This window comes from Arvicola amphibius, chromosome 3 (genome assembly GCF_903992535.2).
Source record: "Arvicola amphibius chromosome 3, mArvAmp1.2, whole genome shotgun sequence".
Lineage (NCBI taxonomy): Eukaryota > Metazoa > Chordata > Mammalia > Rodentia > Cricetidae > Arvicola > Arvicola amphibius.
The window spans coordinates 35,319,311-35,333,823 of NC_052049.1; the positions used below are offsets into that span (position 1 = coordinate 35,319,311).

General features: G+C 44.2%; 1 protein-coding gene across 1 annotated transcript in view; it reads right to left on the reverse strand.

The window, feature by feature from the left end:
- Positions 1-6,799: 6,799 nt before the first annotated feature.
- Positions 6,800-14,513, reverse strand: part of LOC119809197 (chondroitin sulfate proteoglycan 4-like) — a 33,754-nt gene continuing 26,040 nt past the window's right edge. Inside the window, 2 exon segments of the mRNA XM_042054676.1 lie at positions 6,800-6,904; positions 8,509-8,678. Coding sequence (XP_041910610.1) covers positions 6,800-6,904; positions 8,509-8,678 — 275 coding nt within the window.

Below are 14,513 nucleotides of genomic sequence, written 5' to 3' on the forward strand. Positions count from 1 at the left end.
TTATATCTCAATGGCCATTTCTGTCCATTCCTGCTAAGAAGAGTCAGTCTCACTTTATAACAGCCTGTCCCCAGTAATTCTGTAATCATAGATGCCCTGCAGTGTGTGGATTTCTGATCAGCTGTGGAAATCCTGCCCTGTTTGTGCCCAGCTGTTCTCTACAGCCAAGGTGGCGGTCTCCCTGAAGAAAAGGGAAAACACTCCAAGAGGATTTAGGATGTAGGTCCAGTGTGATGGAGTTCATACTCTGGGCACCATAGCTGTGAAAGAAGATTTTTTTTGTTTTGTTTTATTGAGCTCTACATTTTTCTCTGATCCCCTCCCTGCCTCTCCCCTTTCCTTCAGCCCTCTCCCATGGTCCCCATGCTTCCAATTTACTCAGGAGAGCTTGCCTTTTTCTACTTCCCATGTAGACTAGATCCATGTATGTCTCTCTTGGAGTCTTATTGTTCTCTAGGTTCTCTGGGATTGTGATTTGTGGGCTGATTTTCTTTGCTTTATATTTAAAAACCACTTATGAGTGAGTACATATGATAATTGTCTTTCTGGGTCTGGGTTACCTTACTCAACATGATGTAGGCCCCATCCATTTGCCTACAAATTTCAATATTATTTTTATAATTATTATTTTTCTCTGCTGTGTAGTCCTCCTTGTGTAAATGTACCATGTTTTCCTTATCCATTCTTCGGTCAAGGGGCATTTAGGTTGTTTCCAGGTTCTGGCTATGACTAACAATGCTGCTATAAACATGGTTGAGCACATGTCCTTCGGGTATGATTGCTATTTATTGCCTTTATTATGTTTAGGTATGTTCCTTGTATCCCTCCTCTCTCCAAGACCTTTATCATGAAGGGATGTTGTATTTTGTCGAAAGCTTTTCAGCATCTAATGAGATGATCATGTGGTTTTTATTTTTCAATTTGTTTATATAGTAGATTACGTTGATAGATTTTCATATGTTGAGCCATCCCGGCATCTCTGGGATAAAGCTGACTTGATCAGGGTGGATGATGGTTCTGATGTGTTCTTAGATTTGATTTGCCAGCATTTTATTTAGTGTTTTTGCATCAATGTTCATGAGTGAGATTGGTCTGTAATTCTTGAAGGAAGATGATTCTAATGCTTTTTGGTCACTGTTCTAGTTTGGTTTCCTGTTGTTGTGATAAGAACACTGAGTGGAAGTGACCTGGGGACAAATAGTTTATTCGGCTTGATTTCCATGTCAGACTATTATCATGGTGTCACAGGCTGACACCAGGTGACAGGAGCTCAAGTCGGGAACTGACTGGCTTGCTTCCCAAGGTTTCTCAGCTCGCATACAACCCTAGACCACCTGCCCAAGAGTGACACCACCCACAGTGGCTCGGTCATCCATCCTGTATCAATTATCAATCAAGAAAATGCCGATAGCCTCTCTACAGCCCGATGTTATGGAGGCATTTTCTCAACAGAGCTTCCCTCTTTTTAGGTGTTAGTTTTTCCTGTCAAGTTGACAAAAACTGAGCGGCAAAGCCGCCCTGTGTGGGCATGGGAACTGAGTACAAGCAGACGGAATGAGCCACCCTCCCTAAAATGGGTGTGAGTGCTGTCTGCCTTTTCATATAAGGAGGCAGTCGTTTTAACAGAGCATTTTTGACAACTCAAAGCCATTGGGCCAAGATCTGTCAGTCAATTTTGTTTGAACAATGAATTGGTGAGAAGTGGCAATACAATAAACACCACATATGAGAAAACACTCTCCACATAATTCAGCGAAGGATAATGCAAAACAAAAAATGCTGATGGGAAATGACAGTGACAGTGAGACTGGATGCCACTGAAGCACTGAGCCCAAGGAGACACAGGATGGGGAGGGCAGGAGCACGGATGATAGAATGCTGATCGCTCCCTACTAAGACAAAAGCCTAATGAGACTTTAAGCTGATTCTACTCTCCAATAAATTATAATAAATTAATTTCCAGCTTTTGGGAAATGTGTCTATAATTCTCTAAAGTATATATTATGAAAGCAAGACGTCCAGATTTGGAAGAAAGAGCAATTGGACAAAATTAACAGCCCAGAATGGCTTTGTAATCTTCTAAATGTCGTCCTGGAAAACTGTTATCTACGCTGCCGAAGCAGCACAGCCCGAGACGGATGGCACCCTGCCCACAACGGCACAATAGCTGAGATGCAATTACTGGCTTTGTGGAAAAGAAAAGAGGCCGGCTGTCATAAACCTCAAAGCAGAACACTTTGCTGTTTTAATGACTCTAAATTATCCCAACAAGCAGTGGAATGAAAATCACTCAATTAGCCGAGAGCTCAACTTGGACACCATCGGCATGCTTTGTGGAATTTGAGGCTTACTTTGTTCATGCCTTCTTGGAAAGGGACAGGATCCTCTCAAAATTTGTAAGAGCTTTCATGCAATTTGAGTCTGATGGTTTTCTTCTCTGTGGATGCCTATGTTTAATTCTTTAGGACACGTGATTTTCACTAAAAGCTTGTGTGGGTCAGCTTTACCCACGTAGGATTCGACACAGGTAAAACAAGGCCACCACTTTCTTATCTCAGTAGCTGACATGACATGGGTCAAAAAATCATGACCTTATTCCAGGCTAAGAAAATAATGTTGGGTAATGACATCACAAACATTTCCTTGCAGTTATTTTTCCAAACTATATTAAGCATAATGCAGTCAAGATTTTTCATAAGCTATTTTTTCCCCATGAGCACTGATTAAAAATGGTTATTTCTGTTTATCCATCGCAAGCAAAGAAACTCCGTGTCTTAGATGCAAATGATGCAGCCCCTTTAACCTCCACCACACACCCCTGGCAGGTAGCGAGCCAAGGACAAATTAATTTTCAGTGAAAGGGGTGAAAGAGCACTCAGCCATCAACTGCCTACAATGTCCCTATTGAGTGCTTGGCAGGTCACTTGGCTGGAACTTGAGCAGAAAAGCCTAGGAAGTCTAGTAGTAATTAGCCACTTGGTACGTTACACAGGCCTAAACAGCTCTAACGTTTTATATAACTGAAATCATCGAATACCACATTGAAGAGGCCTGATGAAAACACACGTGCAATCAGGGTCTTCAGGAAGACTTTGGAGGACAGCTTCTCACTCCACGGACACAGAGCCTGAGGCAAGGATTGCTGTACCCACTGAGCAGACCCCAGCAACAGAAATGCTCTCTGTCCTCTCTTCCACCTCCACAGCCTGTCGCCACCGTTTGTTCTAAAGCTGTGAGGTGGTAATCCATGAGTGAGGTAGTCTACAGTGTCTGGGAACTGACCAGCGCACCATTTGATGGAGGCTGTAACTTCAGGCTGGGCCAAAGCATGTGGAAAAGGAAGCAGTTTGTGGGAGGGGCAAAGCAGGAAGGTGAATTTCTTTCATTTCTCAAGTCACAAAAAATGTTAATTTCTGAACATATAAACTAACCAGGATTGGAATGCTTTCCATTTTGTTTAATGTGTGTCTGTGGTATATGGTGTGTGCATTCGTGTGTGTGTGTGTGTGTGTGTATGTGTGTTGCAGACACATGAGTGTGCACATGCTTTAACCCATGTTTGTGCATGCAGAGGTCAGAGGAGGATGTCCCATGGCTTCCTCTCTCACTCTCCACTTTATTGCCTTCAGACAGGTCTCTCGCTGAACCAAAGCTTGCCATTTGCCTAGGCTTGCTGACAATGACCTCCCAGGAATCACTGTCTCTACCCTCTCAATGCTGGGGTTACAGGAACATTCAGTTAAACACACAGCTTTTTATGTGTGTGCTGGGGATTTGAACTCTGGTCCTCATGCTGGCACAGCTAGTGCTCTTACCCCTGAGCATCTCCCTAACCCTGGGATGCATTCAGGTTAGTGACCATTTGCTGGATTAATGGGTGATGCTTCCTTCTGTCTTGATACACATTTAACACTATTGTTTTTTGATCTTGCTTTTATAAAAGCACACACTGTAGTTTGGATATGAAATGTCCCCCAAAGACCTGTGCATTAAAGTTTTTGTTCCCTGGCTTTGGTGCTCTTAGGGGTGGGGGTAGAACCCTGAAGAGATAGAGAGACCGTTAAGGGTAAGTCAGGTGATCGGATGTGCCCTTAAAGGTGATATTGCATCCTTTGCCCCCATATCCTTTCCTCTCTTTCTTTGCTTCCTGACTCCCAGGAAGTGAGCATTTCTCTGCCTTCTGCTCCTGACCAGGGTGTTTGGCCACACACAGAAGCCTCGAGGCAAGTGGCAACTAACAATGGACAGAAGCCTCAGCAACCACGAGCCAAAGAAAACCAGTTCTCCTCGAAGGTGAGTCTTCTCAATGTGTCATAGCATCAGAAAGCCCATATGTGTGTGCGTGGTGTGTGTGCGTGTGTGTGTGTGCATGTGTGCACGTGTGTGTGCGTGTGCACGTGCGCGCGTGTATGTGTGTGCATGCATGTGTGTTTCAGAAAACAAGATGCACGCTGAAACATCAAAATAACCTAGGACCCTGAAAGAACCAGAGTTCATATTTTTGTTTTGATCCTTCCATAGTTTTCTCTGTATTCTCTTCTCCTTTAGAAACCACATTATTGACTCTCCTTATGATGGCTGAGGAGGAAAGAGGGACCAGGCCTTTGAAGTGACAAGCACAGATAGCCCTGTGAGCCCCTAAACTTGTCTGCACAGTTCTCCACTGCCCTCTCCCCTCACCACATCCTCTTGCTCTGACCGTCATGGGAGAGGCCTTGGAGGTTCCCATCCTCATGCCTCTTTGTTCCTCCAGCCAGTGCTCTGGCCATGGGTGGAAAACTCGGTCCCTGCATGAGACCTCTTCTATTTTCTTAGCTCACTCCTCTCATCATCCCCGAGGGAAATGTATTAGAGAACACCAGGAACTTGAAGGAAACAATAAGTGGGTCAGAGGTGAAGCAAATGTCACTCTCCTCTGATGACCTCATTTCCATTCATTAAATGACTCTAGCACATTAGGGCAAACACCAGCCAGTTCCAGTGTAGCAGAAAATTGCCTCCCCCCTGGGAAGCTCGCCTTTTAAATATGAGGAGCAGAATGGGACTTTTCACATACTCAAGAACAGAAAGCTAAGCATCCGCCTTAGCTACCATCTAATTAGCTTTTGCAACCCTTAGGATGTCCGGTCACCTCCCCACCCACTTGAATACCAGCCGGACTTTCTCAGTCATCGTGACGCCAGTTTGCAGCTCTCCTCATTCAAATTCTTCAGTGTGGTCCATCCAGGTAGTCACCTTAAGTAACTTCTCTGGGGTGATCACCTCCCTACAGGATGGTTAATGTAGCCGTGTGACACACCCCACCTGGGCCATGCAGGTAGGTCACATGACCACCTCTAAGTCCAGTGTGGTCTCCTGGAATAACTACCTGTCTGATTTAAAGTCACACACTCAACCGTCCCTTGGATGGAAAGGTACTTGGACAACACTGGATCCAACAGAGACATTGGCCCTTGAGTTCTCTTTCTCTGTGCGCTTCTGACTTTGTATATATATGGTCTTTGGGTGTGCCAGGTATCGCTAGGATGTATAAGTAGTACAGTATTTCTAGTGTGTGTCTCTCCTGACCGTTGAAGAATGTTTTCCACCTCAGTGAACCTAAATTAAGTGTGGGAACATGCTATGCACTCTACATCTATTGCTGTCTTAGTCACATTTAACCACCCAGGGAAAGCCATGGCTAGTTTGGCAGGAGCCTGACCTAGAATCCAGAGTCCTGGCCCTGCTATCAATAAGCTGAGCATGAACACACGTGCTATAGGTCTGAGTCTTCAGGTGGAGGGGAATAATACAAGAGAAGGCTAGAACAGTGCTTCATGCATGATGTACATGAATATGGCTTCAATGGTCATTGCTATGACTCTTCCCATTTTAAATAAATATCAAAACATAGACTTAACAGCTATGTGATTTGCTCTGAGTCACAGGGGTAACTCCTGGTTTTGTGCCAAAGAACTTCTGTACAGTCACAAGCAGTCACCAGTAGGCCTCTGATACGTAAACTATAAACTCTCCACATGCCACACAACAAAGACACCAGATATCTGTTGCATGGAAATTCTACAAACAATTAACTTATCTGAAATGATGTTTTAGAGAGAAGAAATTATTACAGCAGGCATGTGCCTTGTGTACAAAGCCAGATACAGACTTTGTATAAAACCTTATAGATAAGAAAGTAGTTTTTTCTTTGTCCTTTGAATCTAAGTATTCATCCACACCTCTGGAATGGCAGGTACATGTCCAGCCGAGGAAAGGACCGTGAGGAGGAAGAGACAAGCATTGCCTCTGTTCTATTGGATCCAACTCAGCTCCTCTCTCCATCCCCTGACCTGTGCAATGATCAGGTTGTTTGCAGACTGTACCTGCCCCTGTTTCCACAGGGAGCAGCAGTCTCAGACAGCCTGCGCAGCTGTGCTCCCATATGAAACTCCTCTTGCTCTGGCTCACACTGTTGCCAAGGATGACATGGTTTTCTGGACACCTCCTATCTGTTCACAAAGGCTGAAGGAATTAGAAAGGGCAGGGGAAACATTAAAATATGAAGGTGGATTTGATTCAATCAAGACTTTGCTTGCCCAGGAACTTACATTTAGGTTGATTTTAGTTCTATTTTAAAAGTGGTTTGTCTGGCTTCCAGTATTAGACACAGTTTTTAGTTTGCATGTTGGGGCACCATGGCAATTAGAACATTGTTCCAAATATTCAGTGCCTCCTCTCTATATTTGTCCAGCACATGGATAGCAGGCTACCTCACGCGGCCTTCTTTGACCAATGAAAGGTGAATACAAGTCACATTCTAGAGCACAAGCTGCAAAGTTATTCCAGGTTCCAACAGCACACTGCCCTTTGCTGCCATCAACGTCATGATTAGAGCAAGTGAGGCTGTTCCATTAGCTAGATCCTGAAACAAAGAAGACATGGAAAGCAGACCACAGCCACCATGTGATGCAAGTGAGAAGAACGGTTTTGCTATCACAAAACCACTGGACTTGCGGGTTTCTTGTCATTGCAGCAAAAGCTACTTAATTCAGCTACAAATCCACTGACACCTAGATCATATCGGTCTTAATCTAAAATCTCACGTATTTGCAATCAATAGCTGTTGGAAATAATACTTAACATGACCACAGTCATTTTCTAAAAGAACTGGGGCTGGAGCCAATATACTGTTATAGGAATAATATCATTCTTGTTAGTATTCAGAAGGCCAACTGGCCCTGGGCATGTTTTGATGCTTCTGGGCTCATCTTAATTCCCCTACACAATGGGGTTTTCATTCTAAGTTTTTGTTCTGTGCCCCGGAGAAATCTGCAGAGCACAGACACTAGACTTCTTCTTTTCATTCACACTGGAATCTCATGCTAGCCCCATGATCCACTTCCCCAAACACACACAGACAAAGACAATTGAAAAGCCTACGCCAAGTCCGATCTCGTCACACCATCCAGAAAGTGCTCAAAGGCTATGGGCTCTTGCTATTTCCTCTAAACTTGATTTGAGATTTTAAAAAAAATTCATTAGTAGCACAAATCTGCAGCCAAATAAATCGTCAGAGACAGTGTTTCAGGACTGAAAGAGGAGGACAAATAACAAACCAAAGGAATGCCTAAAGAATTACATATGGGTATGTCACTCTGAGAAAATGAAATAACACATAAACAAACATGTCTGGTCCACTCAATTCCTGCTGGAAGGCAAGAACATTTTTTTTAGTGTTTATTCATTTCAATAAGAAGATATGTAAGCCACGGGTCTGGTAACCAGTGGTGCTCGAAACACCCTGGATACAAATTACATGCACACAAGATTATGAAATATTAGGTAAAATATAGTGTCATATTAAATATAAATACATGTATACTTTAGATTCATCTTAAAGGACCCCCCTCAAAAAAGATTTAGTTAGTTAGTTAGTTGGTTTATTTTTGAGATAGGGTTTCATTGTGTGGCCATAGCTATTCTGGAACTCACTTTGTAGACCAAGCTGACCTCAAACTCACAGAGATCCACCTGACTCTGCCTCCTGAGCACTGGGATTAAAAGTGTGCACCACTACCACCGCCTAGCTATTTGACTATTTATTTCTAATTGTGTGTGTGTGTGTGTGTGTGTACAGTGCATGTGAGTACACATATATGCAGAGCCCAAAGAGAGGAAGTTGGATCTCTTGGAGCTGGAGTTACAAAATGTTGTGAGCCACCTGACAGTGAGACTTGAACTCGGGTCTTCCTCAAGAGCAGTACTTGCTTTTAACCACTGAGCCATCTCCCCAGCCCCAAGTAGTTTTTTTCCATTGTTACTTTCAGAGTGTAAATTAGCACGGTGTTTTCTGACCACTGTGTCTCATGCTACACTTCCTACAAAGAATCCTGTTTTAAATAAAACAAAGGGTTGCCCGGGTCATGGCCACGTCTAATTGGTTTAGCAGGATGAGAACAAGTGATCGGTGCTCCCTGTTCAGCCCGCGGCCCATCTCAGGGTCAGGACATGGCTGTCAGTACTCACCAGACGTTGGGTAAAGATGGAAACATCCTCTGTACGGTTGTCAGAGTTCATCTTCAGCAGCCTCCCAAGCCTAGGGGCGCTGACAACTGTAAACGTTATGGCTCTGTTTCTCACCCTGTCATCGTTGGTAACAGCTCTCAGGGCCTGAGACGAAAGCGGCTTCGTAGAACCTACGGTTCAAATCTTCACATAAGTACAAAGCACACAAAGGTGGTCAGCTCCTCACGTGATCTCTCTAGACTTCTGAGAATTGCCGGGAGAGTGCACCGTTATGAATGGGATGCTAGCTATTATCCAAAACTGGCCAGTAGGGGTCTAGTGATCCCTGGGATATCTTCTCAGAGACATGATTTGCCTCTGAACCTCAGGAAAAAGCAGCTCCTCAGAGCTTCTCCTCCCATCATGGCCTGGAATCTATTTGATTCCCTTGAGAAAAGAGTCCCTGCCAAGACCTCTGTGGCTCAGCCCTGGGTATGTAAAGAAAAATCTGATTGTGTGCTGCTGGGAACCCAAAGACTGTGGTTCCTAGGAGGGTGGGGGTTGTCTCCTAAGCAAGCACGAGGAACCTCCAGGCCTGCACCAAAGGCTGTGTGAATGGCAGGGTTCGGATGTGGAAGGACCATCCTCATGTGATAGAAGAGCTGAAGGTTTCAAAGCTATCTTCTGGGACAGAATCCTCCCTCATCCCTCCTAGCCTCTTCAAAAGGGCTTTAGCATGTGTCCTCTGCAGAGCAGCCCTCAGAGTAGGTCCCTTGTAAATTGTTTTTGAGTTTATCAATAATATTAGTAAATAATAACTATTTATTATAACACAACCATATAAAAATAAAATATTTATCCAATAACAACTAAAGCCTCCTACACAGCATCCATTTTGTTTTCCTTCCTTAGCCTTTGTAGTCTTGAACAGGAAGGGCCACCATATTTGATATTTAACCACATCAGACATTTGATGGTTCCAAGGAGAAGGCAGTTCTGGATCTGAATAACTTCCAAAATTGCAAGGCCCATTCTGAGTCCTCATTCAAAACACCCGAGCCTCCGAAATGACCACGAGGCTCTTGGGGTGAAGCGGGTGAGCCCGTGGAACCCAGCCTCAGAAACAGGGTTCTGCCTCAAGCTCAGGACGCCTCACAAGTTCAGCTGCTGCAGGAAGTGCCCGTGTGCTGCTCAGAAGTTCTCATACATCCTTCTCGGGCCTGCTCAGCCACTTTCTGGCTTCCAGAGCTGTCAATCAGGGTTAGCGGTCACACCGGCACACTGAGCGCATTGTTTCTGTGCCCGTGATCAAAGTCATAACTGGGGCTCTCCTCCAATACCGGTCAAGTTTCCTCTTACGGACCACCTCAATATCCAACTTCCCCTGTCCCCAGCTCTGGAACACCCCCTCCCCACCTTAATTAGTCTTATAAGTGACCCTGTTTGATAACCCAGTTCTTCCTTTACTTCCCAGGTGATCTTTAGGGGACAGGAAGTAAAAAAGGGACTCTTTAAAATATGCCGGGGTTTTTTTTCTAGCCAAAGGGTATGAAATCATTTGTCGAGCCTCCCTCTGTAGCAGGTGGCTACTTACCATAGTCAAATGAGGATGTCCACCTGAGTGCATATATCAGGTGATACAGAAAACATGGGGGCAGGGAGATGTCTCAGGGGGGAAGAGTGCTTGCTGCCAAGCAAGAAGACCAAAACTTAATCCCTAGAACCCATATAGTGTAAGGAGAGAGTGACCTTTGATATCCCACCACAGGCACTCTATATTGTGTGTGACACACACACACACATACACACACACACACACACACATACACACAAATGTAATTTAAGATGTTTTTAGAAAGAAAATGTGATATCTAGATAGTAGAATGGTAAACCTTCAGCATATACTAAATCCCTTCTTCTTTCTTTCGGTTCCTCCTACAAGGGACAGATGGGTTACTGATGTCATTTCCTCTCTTTTATGACAAGAGGCTGAGGCACAGGATTCAGGAAAATGATCCTTTGTTGATGAACGGCTTGACTCTGAACCTACGCCTCTACAGCATGACCGCAAAACTTTCCGAGTTAATCCCTCCAACACTCGAGACCAACATTCCTTGAAAAGGAGCCAAGTAAATGAAAAAAATATATACAGCCTAAGGGCACAGTATATTCCAACATGCCACCACTAAAGTTAAACAAACAAAACCTGTGCAGAATTCAATGCAAAAATACTCTCACAAAACCTTTTCTTGGAGAATAAATCACAGAGAAGGCAACAGAACACATGTCAATTAAATCTACATGAATACCTCCCATATATACGTATGTGTGCGTATATATATATATACATGTTATATATATGTATATATTCATGTTATACACACATACCTATTTTACTAAGTTCACAAAAAAAATTTCATTTAGAGTAACTGTTAAAAACTGATTTTCCTGGGTGGTGGTGGCGCACGCCTTTAATCCCAGCACTCAGGAGGCAGAAGCAGGTAGATCTCTGCGAGTTCGAGGCCATTCTGGTCTACAGAGTGAGTTCCAGACAGCAAAAGTGACATAGAGAAATCCTGTCTCAAAAAATTAAAACCAAAGCAAAAAGCAAACAATGAAAACTGACGTGCAAATTTGGCAAAGCATAGAAGCGATAGCGAGTCTGAAAGCATTCACATTCTATGTACTCTTATACTTGTTTTGTATAAGTATCAAGCCAGGGCTGAGTGTACACAGGAACCAACACAGAAACTTCCAAGTCTGATGAACTGCAAAGGAAATTCAAATGGTATGGCGTGGACCAGATGTAAATTAAATTTCTTAAAGGTTTAATTTAATTTCCTTTTGGGGGGGGTTGTTACTAACTTAGGCCAGGTTGCAATACTTCACCAACCAAGGAGATTAAAACATGGAACACTGCTACATTGTTGTGGCTATTAACTTGCTGGCATCTCTCTCTTCTCTCTCTCTCTCTCCTCTCTCTCTCTCTCTCTCTCTCTCTCTGTTGTGCATGTGTCAATATATCAGTATGCTTGGGAAACAAAATGAACACCTACCCCGATGTCCCTCTCTCAGGGAACTGACATTTCTACAGGAGACACCCTGGGGTGCTGCCCCACACATACAGGAGAGGAGCTGCTGAGTACAAGCTCTGGATCTGGGATCAGAATTGCTGCGCTGCCTGTCGGGCTTGAGCCTTCTGTCAGCTACGTGGCACTGAGACCTCCCGAGCCTCGTGCCTTTCACCTGCCAATGGGGACGTTCAAAAGCTGTGTTCCATACATACCATTTCACTTAAATTTTTTTATAATAACCCAATGTGGTAATTAAAAATAGAAGTATCAGTAGCTGAACGTCCAGCCTATAATAGGAATAGATTTTTACTCCTCCAACAGCCCTAAAATAAACCATGCTTCTACAAAACAACAGACTTACCCCTGGGATTTGAGAATATGGAAGTTCTGAACACATGGTTCTATATTAGCTGGCATAGGATCTCTTACATCATACCCCGAGGCAAGATGCAGCGTGCCTCTTTGCCCTTCAAGGGACATGGCATAGGAAGATGAGGATGGGAACTCTCAAGGAAGATACAGAACGTGGCATTGATCATCACCTTACAGCTTCACACACAGCAGCGGGGACAAAGAGCCCTCAGGGCACTGCTGAAGAAGCCGTGTAGAGCAAGGTTGGGTGGATCCCTAGAAAGGGGACAAGGTGACAAAACCACAGGAATCATGGTCATGCTAGATAATGCTAATAACTGGTGGCCCGTGCTACTTGGGAAAGCTATTGCAGGAAGAACAGAACAAAACAGGGGAGCCATAAGGTCCACCTGAACTCTAGGACTACGAGTATCACAGCTAGGAGATTCCATCACACATCCCTGCCACTCAAGAGGAATGGATATGAAGATTCCTCCTCCTTCCTCCTGGCCAGGAGCTGGAGCAGGAAACAAGGCAGGGTGGAGATGCTGGTGACTAAGAATATCTACTGAGCTAACAGGGCAGGGAGGGCTTGGGAAAGTGAGGCCAACATCTGAGTTCCAGCAGGGAGCTCTTGAGACACACACGGGTTGGGCTGCGGTTGATGTAAGACTTGCTGGAAAAAGAAACAGTTACCAGGACTGTGGCCAATAATGCACAGAAGACTGTAAAACCTGTAAGTTTTATATGATCTTCCGAAGGTCAAAAAGGAATTTGGCCGCTTTAATATATTTTTTTCCGGCTACAGTGATTCAGTAAAACATTCACCACAGACTCAGAAGTGTCGAAGCTAGTGTCTCCGTCTTTCCACGAATACGGCTGTCATTCATTATTAAACCAGACGATGCTGAGCTAGATGAAAGGTACTTAATCTTTTGCAGCAGCCACAATTACCCTAGTTTTGGAATTTTAAAAATAGATTACCATGTTTTTCCGATTACTGAAATGTAGCCGATTATTAGTTTTTTAAAACACTAAATGACTTCCTAATTGCCTTGGGGGAGGGGGGTAATTATAGAGTTTCAGACTTACTCGGAGAGAAAATTGGCAGAGCATGGAAAAAATGAAGTTTTTTAATAGAAGAATCCTAGGTGACATATCCCTTGCTGTGTTTGGAAAGGTTCTTTCCACAAACTTAAAAGCTGAGGAAGCGTAGAACCTAAAAATGAACATTTAAGGGCTGGGGATGCCGCTCGGTGGCAGAAGGCTGCCTAGTTTAGCCCTCGGCATTACCACCATCACAATAACAACTAACAAGACATCCAGCAGTTATTGTAAAAATAATAGTGGACAAGTGTCATTTTCCTTGAAGTCAGCTTTGGAAGCAGGAGGGCTGGCTCCACCCCTCGCTGGCAATTTGTATTCTTTCCTCTTTAAGTGACAGAGCCCGCCAGCTTCCCAAGAATATATTACCTGGCTCATAAGCACTGAAATACTGGTACAGCCTCCAGCCCTGTGGATCCCAAGCTAGCTCCACTTTAAGACCAACTAAGATTTTAAAAAAGGAAACAAGATGGTTCAGTAGTTCCCAGCACCCGCATGGTGACTCACAACTCTTTGTTACCCCAATTCCATTCCAGAGCAACTGCTGCCTTGTTCTGACCTCCGCAGCACAGGCATGCACGTGGTGCATAGACAAACACACAAGCAAAGCACCCATACACATAAAACAAAATATATAAAGCTAAAAACATTTTAGACGATCCAGCCCCAGTCCAGAGACTTGCATGCAATTTGTATAAAGTGAGGGGCAGGCACTGCTGCTATATTTAGGACTGCTGGCTAGCTGGCCCATAACTAATAAAATCACCAGGGTCCTTTTCCATCTGTATTAGATTGCTGATGTCTGTTCCTTTTCCATCTGTATTTGATTGCTAATGTCTGTCCTTTACATAGGTTATAATGTGCAGGACGGCCCTAGCCTTTCCTTTTTCCCAACATTCAGGCCATCTTGAGATGTTATTGTTTCCACCTCCGTGTTTTATTGGAAAAAACAAACCCCAGCTTTCTCTCTCTCTCTCTCTCTCTCTCTCTCTCTCTCTCTCTCTCTCTCTCTCTCTCTCTCTCTCTCTCTCTCTCTCTCTTTTAAGTTTTTGTCCTTGCCATTTGTGTAAATCATTCCCCTTTCCTAAGAGTGTTGGCCAGAGTGGGTCACAGCTTCTTCTGCATCAGTCTGGCTTAGATTACTGGCAAACAGCCGCTCAAAGCCAACACTAACAGAAAACACAGGCAGGCCCCAGGTGCTGCAGATGACCTTCCTACTCACAATGCCAGCAGTCTGAGGGAAGTTAAAGAGACAGGGAAGAGGTGCAGCTGGTGAGTGCTTGCTTCGCATGCACAGGCCCTGGTTCCATTCCCAGGAATGTGTAAACTAGGCATGGTAACGCAAGCCTTTAATTCCAGCTCTCGGGGAAACAGGTGGGAAGATGAGGAGTACAAGGTCACATGTTCAAGACCAGCCTGGGCAACGGGAGATGTAGCTCCAAATGCATAAATAATAGAGATTTGGGGTCTGTAAGGACTCTATAAGAGGGGGAAGTA